This window comes from Cyprinodon tularosa, unplaced genomic scaffold (genome assembly GCF_016077235.1).
Source record: "Cyprinodon tularosa strain WSP-4 unplaced genomic scaffold, ASM1607723v1 ctg873, whole genome shotgun sequence".
Lineage (NCBI taxonomy): Eukaryota > Metazoa > Chordata > Actinopteri > Cyprinodontiformes > Cyprinodontidae > Cyprinodon > Cyprinodon tularosa.
This window is the reverse complement of record NW_024039644.1, coordinates 161,225-174,019: the sequence shown is the minus strand read 5'-3', so window position 1 is coordinate 174,019 and position 12,795 is coordinate 161,225. Positions and strand designations below refer to the sequence as shown.

Sequence of the window (12,795 nt, the reverse complement as noted above, 5' to 3'; positions counted from 1 at the left end):
GGAAAGAAAAAGGCTTGATGACGACTGGTAATGTTGGCGTAGGGGTGAGCGAAAGTAGCTGCTTTCAAATGATGATAATTTGCTTTACGTTCTTCTTTAAACATGTTATTCTTTCAAAAATGAATTATTGATAATTTGAAGAGGAGAAACCGTAAACGTTCGTTTTGTTAACTATAAAAATCTATAAATAAACGGAGCAAAATGATGTCAGAGTGCGACCCTACGGAGACAGAAAGCGGCTTGCCCGTGCTGGACACCGGGGAGGCAGCAGCAGTCTCCGAATTGGATTCAAACTTTCACTCCATAGGACCCTCATTCGACAACAGGCGGATAGCACTGGGGCATTCGGCCAACCCTGGAGTCGCTGTCCGGATATCGGACTCTCGTGAGAGCGTCTTAACCGAACTAGAGACGGACGGCTCCGGCGAAGAGGCGCTGCTGTTACCCTGCCTAGCAGGAAGCTCGGTTTCTCCTAAGGGGGCCCGAGACAAGCGGAGCAGGCGGAACAGACACAGCTCGTCGTCGGATAAAGACACCCTGGCTTCCCCAGGTAATTGTTTTGATGAATTCACTTAAACAGGGCTCCTTCTTTTTAACGGGAAGTAGCAGAGTTCTCTTCACTTCCTGCCAGATGATCTCTACGCAGAGTAAAGTGCTTCTTCTGAAGGGAGCCATAAATGAAACGTGTTCAAATCCATGTAAATGTTATGCAATCACTCTGGGGAATATTGATCACTCCCTCCACAGGATTAAAAGGCTCATTTAGGAATAAAAAACAAAATAAGACATGCAGTGGTGTCATTGTTGTTGTCTATATTTTAACAGCCATAATTTTTTTTTTTTAAATCTATGAACTTCATGCTGACATCTGGCCTCAGTACTCTGTATTCCTTTGGCAGTAGATATAGCTATCTAGGACTTTGCCCCTGTGTATCTTTTCCCTAATGCATCCAGATAACGGGGTGATTTACTTTTAAATGATGTCACCTGAAACACTGCTTTCCTTCACTTATGTAATTGATTAGCTGCTTCTTGTTTATATTACCATAACACAGTCAGAAGGTTGTGCATGTGTGCATAGCAGATAGCCTGACTTATTAACCATGTGTCAGCTTTTTACACTTGCCAATAAATCAATAATTATATAAATTGTGGCAAACACCTGATTAATGTGTCTATAGTTGTGTCTTTATACCACTTTGATATAGAGGTACATTACATTATGAGAGAGGAAAGGCTCACCCCCAGATGGGACATTTGAGCAAGCTCTGTAGACCAAAACAAGATGTGTAACAAGTGATGCCTCTACTACAGCTACACCTTGGCCTTGACTCCCCCTTTCCCCTCTGCTTTTCACCCGCTGCCTCGTATGTGTAGATTTACAGAGGATAAATATGTTACATCAGCATCACCTTTGTGAGGAACATGTCTGGTGAAGAAGTAGGATACTCTTTACTTTATAACGCTGAGCTAGAGAACTTCATTTTGGCAAAAGATCATCTTCCGGTGAACGTTTTGATCCACTGGATGCTCTCTCCGCCATTTTGGTCATATGCAACGATGCTCTGATGGTGATACCTCTTATTGATCTTTTTTATTTCTCTGCTTGTCTCCTCTGATAGTTAAAATCTATTGTTGGACCCTTTTTAATCAGGGTCAGAAATCTAGGCCACAGGTACAGAGATTCAGTCTCAAATGGAAGGTTGCTGTGAACCAATTTCTGTGGCCTTTTAGAACAGATGTGGTGTGAAATTAAAACACTGCTAAATTGTGTGAAATGTTTAAGTCCATCTTCACCAAAATACCATAAAAGTGATTAAGTAATTCTTTGTTTTAGTTCCAGTGCTGTAAGGACTTAATTCCACTAGAATCTTGTTGAAATGGTTTTATTTAGCTTTGTTTTTTTGTTACTTCTTAACTTAATTTACACATCACTCTGACTCTCCAGCTTTCCATAAATATGCTGCAAACAAAAGAGCTTTCCGTTCCCTAAAAGCTAAACCGGGCGCCTGAGACTGTTATCAAATATGCATCAGGGCACTTTCCAGGCCGACTCACAGTCTGTGGTGTTTTGTGCTAAAAAAAAGTAAGAATAGAGGGAAAAGGAAGGATCTATACTGTTTTCATGTCCACTCAGGCTTTTTTTCCCCTTTGAAGCCAGTAGGAGAGAGAAAGGAGACGCTGTTAGCAGTGTTAGAAGCTTTGGTCGTTCTTTAAAAAAAGGAAGCTAAATATAGTTATTCTTAAAATAAATATGTTTTCTTTAAACTTGTATGGTTTTAAATAGGAACTTACTGACTTTGAGATATGGGCCGATATTGATACCCACTGTTTTTTTTATTTATTTATAAAAAAAAAAAATATTTTTCTAGCCAATACATTAACTTTTTATTTTTTTTATTTTGTAAACATTTCACTATCCATTGGATGCCATGAATAAACACAACTACAGCACTAATATTGTTTCTGTGCTCTAATTAAACACCCAACAAACCTGCTGTATCACTGTCACAGGTCACCAGAAAATAACACGTGGAAGATTGTAATGAACTTTGGTTGTGAGTGTCAGCCCAGCGATCTTCCTCTACTGACTTGTATATGAGTCAGTCTGTCACTTTAGAATCTTGGAGTTATTTGGCTAGATAAAAAAACAACAACACACTGCAGATATGTGTTATAGGTGTAACTTTATTACAAAATGTTTGTATTGCATTTCTCTAAACAGTTGTTAAGTCATAGATTGTGCAAAAAGCAAGCATAGATAGAATATTACCTTTTACCACATCTTTAATAATAAAAACACATCTTTTCTCTAACTTTTCCTTATGTTTTTTTTTTTTTATTTCACCCATGTTCTTCCTAAGTGAAGCTTAAGCTTCAAAGTTACCATTTTTCTCTCCATTTCTCTTCAGAGGACGGTCCATTAACCGCTTTTCCACTTCTACATCTCTTTGTTTTCTCCCTGCATCCCACTGTAACACATTGGGACCGATGCAAAGCATACACACCCTCCATGTCAGCTGAGTGTTCTGCTACTTGCAAGCGGAAGACGTAGGAATGTGTCATGTCATGTGAAAGGTGCTTTCGTCGGAGTAATAATTAGCAGGGCATATAAACAAGTGGCTTCACAGCCTGGTATTGGGAATGAGTTGCTAGGTGATAATATAATTCATGTCTGTGATCGATTCACCTGAAACTGAGGGGCTACTATTACTTTCTTGTACTTGTGCAGCATAATGTGTTGTAAGTTAAAGGTACACTATGCAACCGGTGTTGATTTTCCAGCGAGGCTCCCCCCAGAGGGCGAAAGTAAAAGTGCACTGTCGTAAATATGCACAGCTGTTCTCCTGGTTTCTCCGTCAAGCCAGGCGCGGTTGTTTTGAGCTTAGCAGACAGGCGAACGCAATGAATGACTAATGCTGCGTTCACACTGGACGCAGCTGGCGCGACAGAAGCAGCGAGTTTACATGCAATGTAACGTCAAGGCGCAGCAAAAGGTCCCGCGGCGCGTTTTGAGCAGCAGGCGCAGCACGTCTGAGCAGCTGAAGCAGCGCATCGGGCGCGTTTAAGCATCTGACGCAGGGAGAGAGACACAGCGCTGATGATCACTCCTCTTAAACAGTTTATTGACGCCTAAATTAACTTAAAATGCAGAAATCTGCCGGCAGAATATGCAGTTTGGATTATTTAGATGAAAAACACCTACCAGCTGCCGCGGTGAACTGCGAGGAGGCAACCAGGCCAGAGGCTGCTGAAGAAGGGATTCCTACTGTCGGCGCACCGCTGGTATGTGGGGGTCTGAGCGGCTCCGACAGAAAAAATATTGAAGGCAGGATAATAATCTGAATGAACTGACTGCACTGATTACGTTTTCAGGTGTATTTTCTCACTTAAACACATATTAAAACTACTTTATTCCCACTGATCACAGCAAATATAGCTGCAAGGCAGTGAAAGGATAGTGAAGCTCCGCCCAACGCGCGTCAGACACACTTTTGCACCGCAGCCAGAGCAGCAAAGCTGCTTCAGCCGTGCATCAGAACTAACTGGTACAAGCAGTAAAAATGAAGCAGCAGACGCGATTTTGCTGCGTCAGATGTGAACGTAGCATAACTGCACAAAGATCGCCACTGTGCTAGCAACAAGAATGCTTTTAACTGGGGGCGTGTAGCAGTTCTCGCCGTAAAGCAAGACTGACTCTCACGAGACAGCTGAGCCTGTGGGTGCGGGTCGGGGCTCCTGCAATTGCAAGTGCGGTATTTCCCCCACAGACCACCAGGGCGGCCGAGAATACCTTTGTTCAACCTGAAATGAATCATTTAATCATCCATAACGTTATGGAACACATTAATTAACTGAAAAATGTTGCATAGTGTGCCTTTAACAGGAATTGTGAGCTTAAAAGTCAGATAAGACTGTGGCCACCCGTGACGAAACTAATCACAGGAGCGTCTCAGTCAAAGACTGGGGGGGGGGTAGCTGTGATTGACACTCCATCAGACGCTCCTCTGGCTGTGATTGGTTGTTTTGACTCGTCCCGAATTATTCTTTCCAGATTGAAATACAGGCAGTATGCGGGACCAATTGAAGCAGTTTTTTTCACAGGTTACATATCACATGTACTGCTGTCTAGACATAGGGACAGTTTTAGCCAATATGACAAAAAAGTGATTTTTTAAAACTTAGAGACTTCAGCTTTAAGTCTGACTTTGATTTTGGACAATGATGATTGAACTATGCTGACAAATCTCTAAATGAAAGCACAACAATAGAGACAGACGGCTTAGACATACTTTCTACTCTTGGTCCTGCGTGCTGTGTTGCTCCCTTACCCACAGGTGTGCATCGTCACTCACTAATACTACTTGCTACTGCTTTATATTGGGTAATGCACCTTTTGTGAAAGTCTCGCTTTTCTCAAAAGAGTCCTTCCCAGTTTTACTCCTGGGTTAGAAACTGCAATACAGTAAAGCTCAAACTCTGACCCTCTGCAGTTAGCTTCCCTGCTGTTTCCCAACACATCATGTCCTAAAAAGCAAATTGATAGTTTTGCAACAGAAGTATGGTTTGGAAGAAAGTTAAGATACTCAGCTGGTATCCGGAGATAAATTTCTATATATCAGTTGAAGGTTATAGATGCTTTTCAGAGTTTTACTTTTAATCTGTTTGATAATCTAATCTACAGCAAATTCTATACAGTTAGTTTTATGCACCTGCAGCTCATTCTAACTCCCATCTTCCTACTTGAGCTGCTTGCTGTAGTCAAAAATGAACTTTTAATGTATCTTTTCCTTATTTAGCTTTGGGTTGCAAAAAGTCAGATCTGTTTGGTTTGATTTTAGGACTCGAGTGTTTTCTGGCTCTAGAACATTATATTTGACTTTTGTATATATGTACAGTCAAGAAACATTAGACCCCCCTTGCATCCTTCAATTTAGTATTTCAATGGTATATTACCTGGAGAATAAAATAAAGAAAGCAAAAAACTGATTGACAGATTTTTTTCCATGACTGTGTGAAAAGGTCCATGCAGAAACCTTTGATTAAATAAAGTAAGATGGCACATGTTGTTTGCTTGCTGCACATTTGCTGACTCTTTGATATTATTCCCCTACCAGGTACCAACAGTGGGGACTTCAACCATTTTCCAGAAGATCCAGAGTTTGCAGATTTCATCTTAAGGGCAGAGCAAGCCATAGAGAGCGGTGTTTTTCCTGAAAGGATTTCTCAAGGATCCAGCGGGAGCTACTTTGTTAAAGACCCAAAAGGGGTAAAGTTACACCCAGAACCCAACAACACAAGGGTATTTGCTTCACAAAATTCTTTATATAACAGATTGTAAGGATGCACGATTGTTCTATAAGGCATTTAAAGAGAAAGCAAAGTTATCTATGAACAGTAACAGATGTTGGCTATCACTTCTTGCTTTCTTTTTTTTGTTTCTTTTCAAATTACATGAAACAGAATTAGAGAATTCAAGTCATTTCTTTAATTGCTCTGCGGGTAACATTAGCAGACCTTGTTGGGCATCATCTTTTCATAATGTTCACTTTTATGTCTTCAGAAAATCATTGGTGTTTTTAAACCAAAGTCAGAGGAACCTTATGGTCACCTGAACCCAAAATGGACCAAATATTTTCACAAGGTACACTGTTCAACATGGTTTCAGACTCCAGTCATATTTGAGACTTTTATGACCGCTGCAAACCTCTCTCTGTTTCCTTTGCTGTTAGCTCTGCTGTCCGTGCTGTTTTGGCCGAGGCTGCCTGCTGCCCAATCAGGGTTACCTCTCAGAGGCTGCGGCCTCCCTGGTTGACACAAAGCTCGGTCTTGGAGTGGTGCCGAAAACAAAGGTACATTTCTCATTACAAACAATGTCCTCTAAAAACAACCTACTAGCCTGTCATTAGAAATAATATTTTATAGATTTCATTCTTAAGAAATGAAACCGTATGTTTGGGTTAATCAATCAAAGTGATTTATTTCATTTGCTTTCATTAATTCAGTTATTAATGGTTTGTTAAACATTAATAATCCATTATATCACAGAACAGAACAATTAAGAAACACCTTCTTCTCCTGAAAAATAACAGCCCTCCTGGTCCAGAACCTGTAATCTTTGGTCAGGTGGTCTTTTATAACGTTCCCGTTCATCAGAACAGTGATGGGAACTATTAGCAGTTTTCCTGCTGCAGATAGAAAACAGCTTGAAGCGTGAAAACAGAGAAAAGCACGATGTTTTTATTTTTTCTGGTGGCCAGCTACATGGATCTTGATTAACCAGAGTGACATAACAGTCCAAATAACCACAGACAGCAGAAATTTCACTCTGGACCTTAGACTGAATTAAAAACATTTGTAAGACTCAGAATTTTGAATTTTCACCAACTTTAAACCCTAATTGGGTTTAAAATTTAAAGTTTTTTTATTTACAAAGATTTGATTAAAATGTTAGGAACGTGTTTGTTTAAAGATAAAACAATGTAAAGGAAATAACGTTTTTTTTTTATAGTTTTTATTTTCATTTCTCGGGAATATCATCTTTCCATTTTTAAAGCCTTTTAATAAAGATAGACCAACCATTTGTTCAATTTGTTGATAAATATTTATTTTTGTGTAAATTGATCCTTGTCAGATTTGTCATTGTGTCATTTTTAATCATGTAGAGAGAGGAAGAGAAAATAGGATCAGCCTAAAAAAAAATATGGCCCAAAAAAAATCCTCATTGCATATTAGACTGATAGTAGACTGATATCAAACTGATGAATTATAAAATAAAACTTCATCAGTCAATCTCTACTTCCCATTAATTATTAGAATAAAGATAACTGTTGTTGAGCTCCATGTGTTTCAGGTTTGAAGCCTCTTCACCATCACCCTAATCACTATCAGGGCTCAGACTAGGCCAGGCATTAAGATTACTTCTAGTAAAAAGAAGCATTTTGGTCGCTCTGAATGAAAATCCTAAATGAATAATTACACATATATACACATATAGTTATCACATAAAATTTTTTCATAGGATTGCTGAAATAAACTATTTGATGACGAAAAGTTATTAAAACGCACCTCTACAATTCAAAGACTTTTTAACCTGAATGTTGCCGATTGGATTTATTTGTCCGTGGTTCTTTTTGTCAGTGTTTTACCTTTTTGAATCTGTCTCAAAACGATCTGATTTGTGTTTTATCTTTAATGAGACAAGCTAAATTCCTTCCTGTCTGTCAGGTGGTGTATTTAGCCAGCGAGACCTTCCACTACAGCGCGATAGACAGAGCCAAGTCCAGAGGGAAGAAGTATGCCTTAGAAAAAGTGCCCAAGGTGGGACGACGGTTTCACAGAGTGGGCCTTCCTCCTAAGGTAACAGACTATCACCTCCATCAAGACTGTTTACTTTCCTGATCTTAATCATGTTAGTTGTCTTTATATAATTGTTTAAAATACTCTGTTAAAAAAAGGCCTCTTAATTATTATTTTTTTTTTAATGAGTATGCCATCTTCAAATGGATTACGTTAATACTAGTGAAGTTAATCTTTCCTGTGTTCAGGTTTTTTTTTAGCACCAGTTATTTGTATTGAAGCACTCTAGGCTCCCACTTTGCCACCAAAAAAGTAAATTAACTTTATCACAAACTATTTGTTGGGCCAGTTAAAAGAAGCATTTTTTAAGGAATTGAATCAGATGTATAGATACCCAAAATCAGTTAAAACTAATTAGCTTTATTACATTTTTTTATGTTCATAAAGAAAATTGAAAAGAGCCTCAACATTATTAAGTTAAATTAGCATGAACAACATGAGCCCATTGTGTCTTACTTTGTAGTTATTATTATATATATATATTTTTTTTATATCAGCCTTTATGAAAAAAAGTAAATAAACACACCGGTTATGGTTTCCTTGTTGGGCTTTTGGCGCTAATCACATCAGTTATCAGCAGGGTAGGATCATCAAATATTGTTAAGGCTGCTTACATTTGAGAACTAACCATTTTAAATTACAGTTTCATGTTTTGCATTGATCAACTCAGACATTCTTGCACCTGAGGGCTTCCCCTAAGTTTTGAATTTATTGTGAAAATGTTTGCAGTAAAGGAACATTTTGTTTCCATTCTTTGCAACGGTTTTAAAAGTTCACCCGTTGCATCACTACCTCCCAACTTATTACATCGGTGAACTTCCTGCTTTTAAAAGCTGTTGTGTACTCAAACATGTTGTTTGTTTTGTTACACATAAAAAAAAAGTCACATGCTTCCTTTTTTTTTTTTTTTTTCTTCTTTTCCAGGTGGGCTCCTTTCAGCTGTTTGTTGAAGGTTACCGCGAAGCCGACTACTGGCTGCGGCGCTTTGAGGCGGAACCTCTGCCGGAGAACATCAGGAAACAGCTGCAGTCCCAGTTTGAGAGACTGGTTGTGTTGGATTATGTCATCAGAAACACAGGTGAGAGAGTTTGGCTTGAGGCATTAAAGAATGTGTTGTTTTATCTACTAGAAATGCTCTCAAAAAGTTTACCAACCCTGCAAGTTGCTTGAATTTCGTTGGCACCTTACACCTTCTCACCTGTAAATGGTTGTCTCTATGTTCCTTAAGCACTTATGCAATCCAAACGTGTGTTATTCTGTTTTCTTTCTGTTCAGATCGTGGAAATGACAACTGGTTGATCAAGTATGAGCAGCCAGGAGAGGTAGATGAAAGCGAGAAGGTAGGCTCTATTGTCCGCTGCACTGACACTGCAAGCATGCTGGGTATGAGGGATTGCCTTCAAGTCAATGAGTCGATGCAGTTAGCTGGTTTTCCTAAAATAGAAAACCTTGAACCAATCTGACTGTATGATCTGGTTAAATTTGTCCCTGTAAAGTGCCTTGAGATAATGTGACGTGAATGGCGCTATATAAATAAGCTGAATATAATGTTAGCAATGCTTTACCATGGAAGGCTGTTAAAGCCAGATTAAAGCTAATATGGGTCATTATCAGTCATGATGATTAATGTGTATAATTTGTCTAATCAGCATTTATAATACTTAAAAAATGATTATTGAAGATGCTGTTGTTTGCATTTCAGGATGCTGAGTGGTCGGGGAATGATTCCTGCATCAAGATAGCAGCCATCGACAATGGCCTGGCCTTCCCCTTTAAACACCCAGATGAGTGGAGAGCATGTATGTTTGAAACTTATGTAACGCTTTATGTTGATGATAACTTTGTTAAAGAAATTCAAGGAAAAATAGGGAAACCTGACAGATGAGCTGCTTGACATTTTGTTTACTATCCACTTACCCCTAACTTGCTACTTGTAATCAGAAATGTACTTTTACTCAAGACAAAGGGGGACTTTTGTTCATATTTTGTTCATAATGTTAATTCACTATATAAAACACCAGCTGGGTTGTGCAGAATTGAATAAACCTGGCGGTTGTGCTCTTCTTTTAGACCCCTTCCACTGGGCATGGCTTCCCCAGGCCAAGGTGCCCTTCTCCCAGGAGACCAGAGACCTGGTACTGTCCCGCCTCTCTGACATGAACTTCGTCCAGGACCTCTGTGAGGACCTCTATGAGATGTTCAAGGTAGAAATCAAACATGTTTCAGCACAAAGCTGATGTGTGTATTCATTCCACAGCATACATGCTAATGTTAGTGATCTTTTTTTCTGGTTTCAGGCAGATAAAGGTTTTGATAAAACCATGTTTGAGAGACAGATGTCTGTCATGAGAGGACAGGTGAGTTTATTCCTCGATCAAGGATGAATATTTATACCTCCGCTGGTTTACCTGCTACTGTTTTTCTTTTTTTGCCTGTTTGCTTTTATAATGGATTCCCAGGAGTCTATATGTCAGAGCTCTGAGCAAAAAAAATCTGTTCTTATTAAATGTAGTAAGAGTTGCAGGAAACATCATTATCTCTGCACCTTTTAAAATTTAAACCAGTGGAACAAACACAACAATCTGATATGTATTTGACGCAGAATTGAGGGAAAGATATTATGTTTTGCATTTTAACAGTGTTTACTACATGTCAGAAAACACAATGGTTAGCAAATCCCTCTGCTTTCAAACCCTGGCATCAACTTATTATCAGATAAATAAGACAACAACTATCTTGGTTTTCTGACCTCTCTATTCTCTCTTTTTTTTTTTTTCTTATGACAAAAAGTCCATGCTGGTTCACATGGCCACCTCTCAGGTTTGCATGTTTACACTGATATGGAGTTTCTCTGTAAAACGTTGCAACTGCTCCGATCGCAATTCCAGGAAATCCAACATGTTGGCTTGTTTTGGCCCAATATCATACAGTGCGTGTTACATAAATATACGTACCTCCAGGATGCACAACCAAAACTGTTCCATCCTTATTTTTGTCTTTTTTTTTTGTTTTTTTCCTTTTGGCTGGATAAAATATTAATTATGCTACAAAGTTGCAGACAATAATGATGCATTTCTTTACACATGTTCTAAAATAATCAGTCTTTTAGGAGGAAGGCAACAAACACTAAACAACATTAATATTTGACCCAGATGTTTTTAAGCTCCACTTCAACACTCTAAAGGCAGCCAACTCTTACAACTTCATTTGTTAAAGAATTGCATTGAAAAGGGAGAAAGTGCATATGTTAACTTCACTGATGCATTTTCTTGTTTCTCATTTTAGAATTAGTTTGAATAGTTTTTTTTTTTTACTAAACCAAGTATTCCAGCAGTTTAGTTTGTTAAAAGGAACGTGGATGCATGCAAAGGGGATGGGCTGTGAAGCAGCAGATATTTATCTTTTTTTTTTGTTTGTTTTGGGTTCACAGTGAGCTGTTTGTTGTTGATGCTTCAATCCAGTTTTATTCTCCTTCCAGGTGTTGAATCTGACTCAGGCACTTAAAGATGGCAAGAGCCCCATCCAGCTGGTGCAGATGCCTCGTGTTGTGGTGGAGCGCAGCCGCTCAGGCGGCCAAGGACGGGTTGTTACGCTCGGCAACGCATTCACACAAACCTTCCACTGCAAAAGACCGTTTTTTTCCTCTTGGTAGAACTAAAAGCCTAAGAAGGAAAACTAGAAAGACTTCTAGAAAGTTTGTTGCTCTGTTCCAACATCATTCCTTAAAGAGGGAGGAGGGCAGACTATCAGAGGATAAGAAGCAGAGCCAGCAAGCAGAAAGTACATCAAATAAATGTTTGAAGGGAAGCAGAGTTTATGCTGTTTACTTTTAATTTTGTGAAAGGAGTTTAGCAAAAAGTGTAACATGGAGAGATTAGCATACCTTGATTTCCTGTCAGAAAAACCCTAAGGTCATTTGGGTTTTTTAATAATCAGATTTTTCACAATGGAGGCTTTGTTCATTGTTTGGAAAGCTACATTTTTCCTTTTTTTTTTTTTTTCCTTTCTTTCCAGAAATTCTCTCAAAGTATCTACTGAAGTTTGAAACCAGGTCTTAGGGGAGTAATTGCCAAAAAAGTCCACTTGTATTAGCAGTTTAAAAGTTTGGGTTAATCTAAGGAACTGGTTTGCAGCTCTCCATAAAGGGATTTCTACTGCAGTTTGGGACTTGTCCTTACCTGGATTAAAACTCCAAAGTACTTCCTTTTCCTTGGATGAATACTTTGTGTAAAACACACGTACACCTTCACTGCTAGAAGTATTCTAGCTCATACACTCAAATGGGTCAAAGCCCACTGTAACCTTTATTTATTTTCTAAAACTACAATCTTGACAGTGTCTTTAAACCTACGTACTGCCAAATGTTTTTGTTTTGAAGAATTATAAGGAAGCCTCAAGCTTAGACTTATGATTAAACTTGAATTTAGAGGAGTGGCCTGAGGTTGGGGCGGGGGGGGGGGGACATGGCTTGAATGTATTCTGTTTACGGTTTACACACAGATCCTATCTCCGAAACATTTCAGTACAAGAGATTGCTCTCAGAACAATGAATGTATTTGTGGTTTGGCATGTGTTTAACTGCTGCCAGCTTTCTCTTGAACCGCCTGCATTGAGGGATAACAATTCCTCTTTGTAAAATATTCTTTTACAAAAAGAAGACATTTAAGACAATGTTTCTCTTCATGCTCGATGCTGTTGTGTTTTCTTATGTATGAATCTTGACATTTTTATTCCAATTTAATGATTGTATGATAGTTGAATATTTAACAAACAATAAATAATAAAACTTGGGTCATTTCAGTCTATTGATTTTAATCTATCTGAGCAACTTTAGAAAAGAAAGGAACAAGAACAAATATTATGATAAAACACTGTTTTCTTAGTCTTTAAGTGGGGGGAAAAGAATTGAAAAGGCACATTTAAGTGAGAAATCAC

General features: G+C 38.6%; 1 protein-coding gene across 2 annotated transcripts; it reads left to right on the top strand.

Annotated features, from left to right (window-relative positions):
* pi4k2b (phosphatidylinositol 4-kinase type 2 beta) lies at nucleotides 1–12,651 on the top strand. Of its 2 annotated transcripts, none has more exons than XM_038273484.1 (11): nucleotides 1–550; nucleotides 5,619–5,770; nucleotides 6,065–6,145; nucleotides 6,234–6,353; nucleotides 7,729–7,860; nucleotides 8,785–8,938; nucleotides 9,136–9,200; nucleotides 9,563–9,659; nucleotides 9,931–10,064; nucleotides 10,158–10,217; nucleotides 11,339–12,651. In XM_038273484.1, the coding sequence occupies exons 1-11, from the start codon at nucleotides 202–204 to the stop codon at nucleotides 11,510–11,512; spliced, it is 1,518 nt and encodes a 505-aa protein (XP_038129412.1). In that variant the 5' UTR covers nucleotides 1–201; the 3' UTR covers nucleotides 11,513–12,651. The 2 variants fall into 2 exon arrangements, with proteins under 2 accessions (XP_038129412.1, XP_038129410.1); XM_038273482.1 differs by having other exon boundaries at nucleotides 5,619–5,803.
* The last annotated feature ends 144 nt before the right edge of the window (nucleotides 12,652–12,795 follow it).

Excerpts from the sequence above, each read along its gene's own strand:
- pi4k2b (XM_038273482.1), top strand. The coding sequence starts at position 202 with ATGATGTCAGAGTGCGACCCTACGGAGACAGAAAGCGGCTTGCCCGTG. Across the intron at positions 6,354-7,728 it reads GAGTGGTGCCGAAAACAAAG|GTGGTGTATTTAGCCAGCGA; the intron begins GTACATTTCTCA and ends CCTGTCTGTCAG. Across the intron at positions 9,201-9,562 it reads AGGTAGATGAAAGCGAGAAG|GATGCTGAGTGGTCGGGGAA; the intron begins GTAGGCTCTATT and ends TTTGCATTTCAG.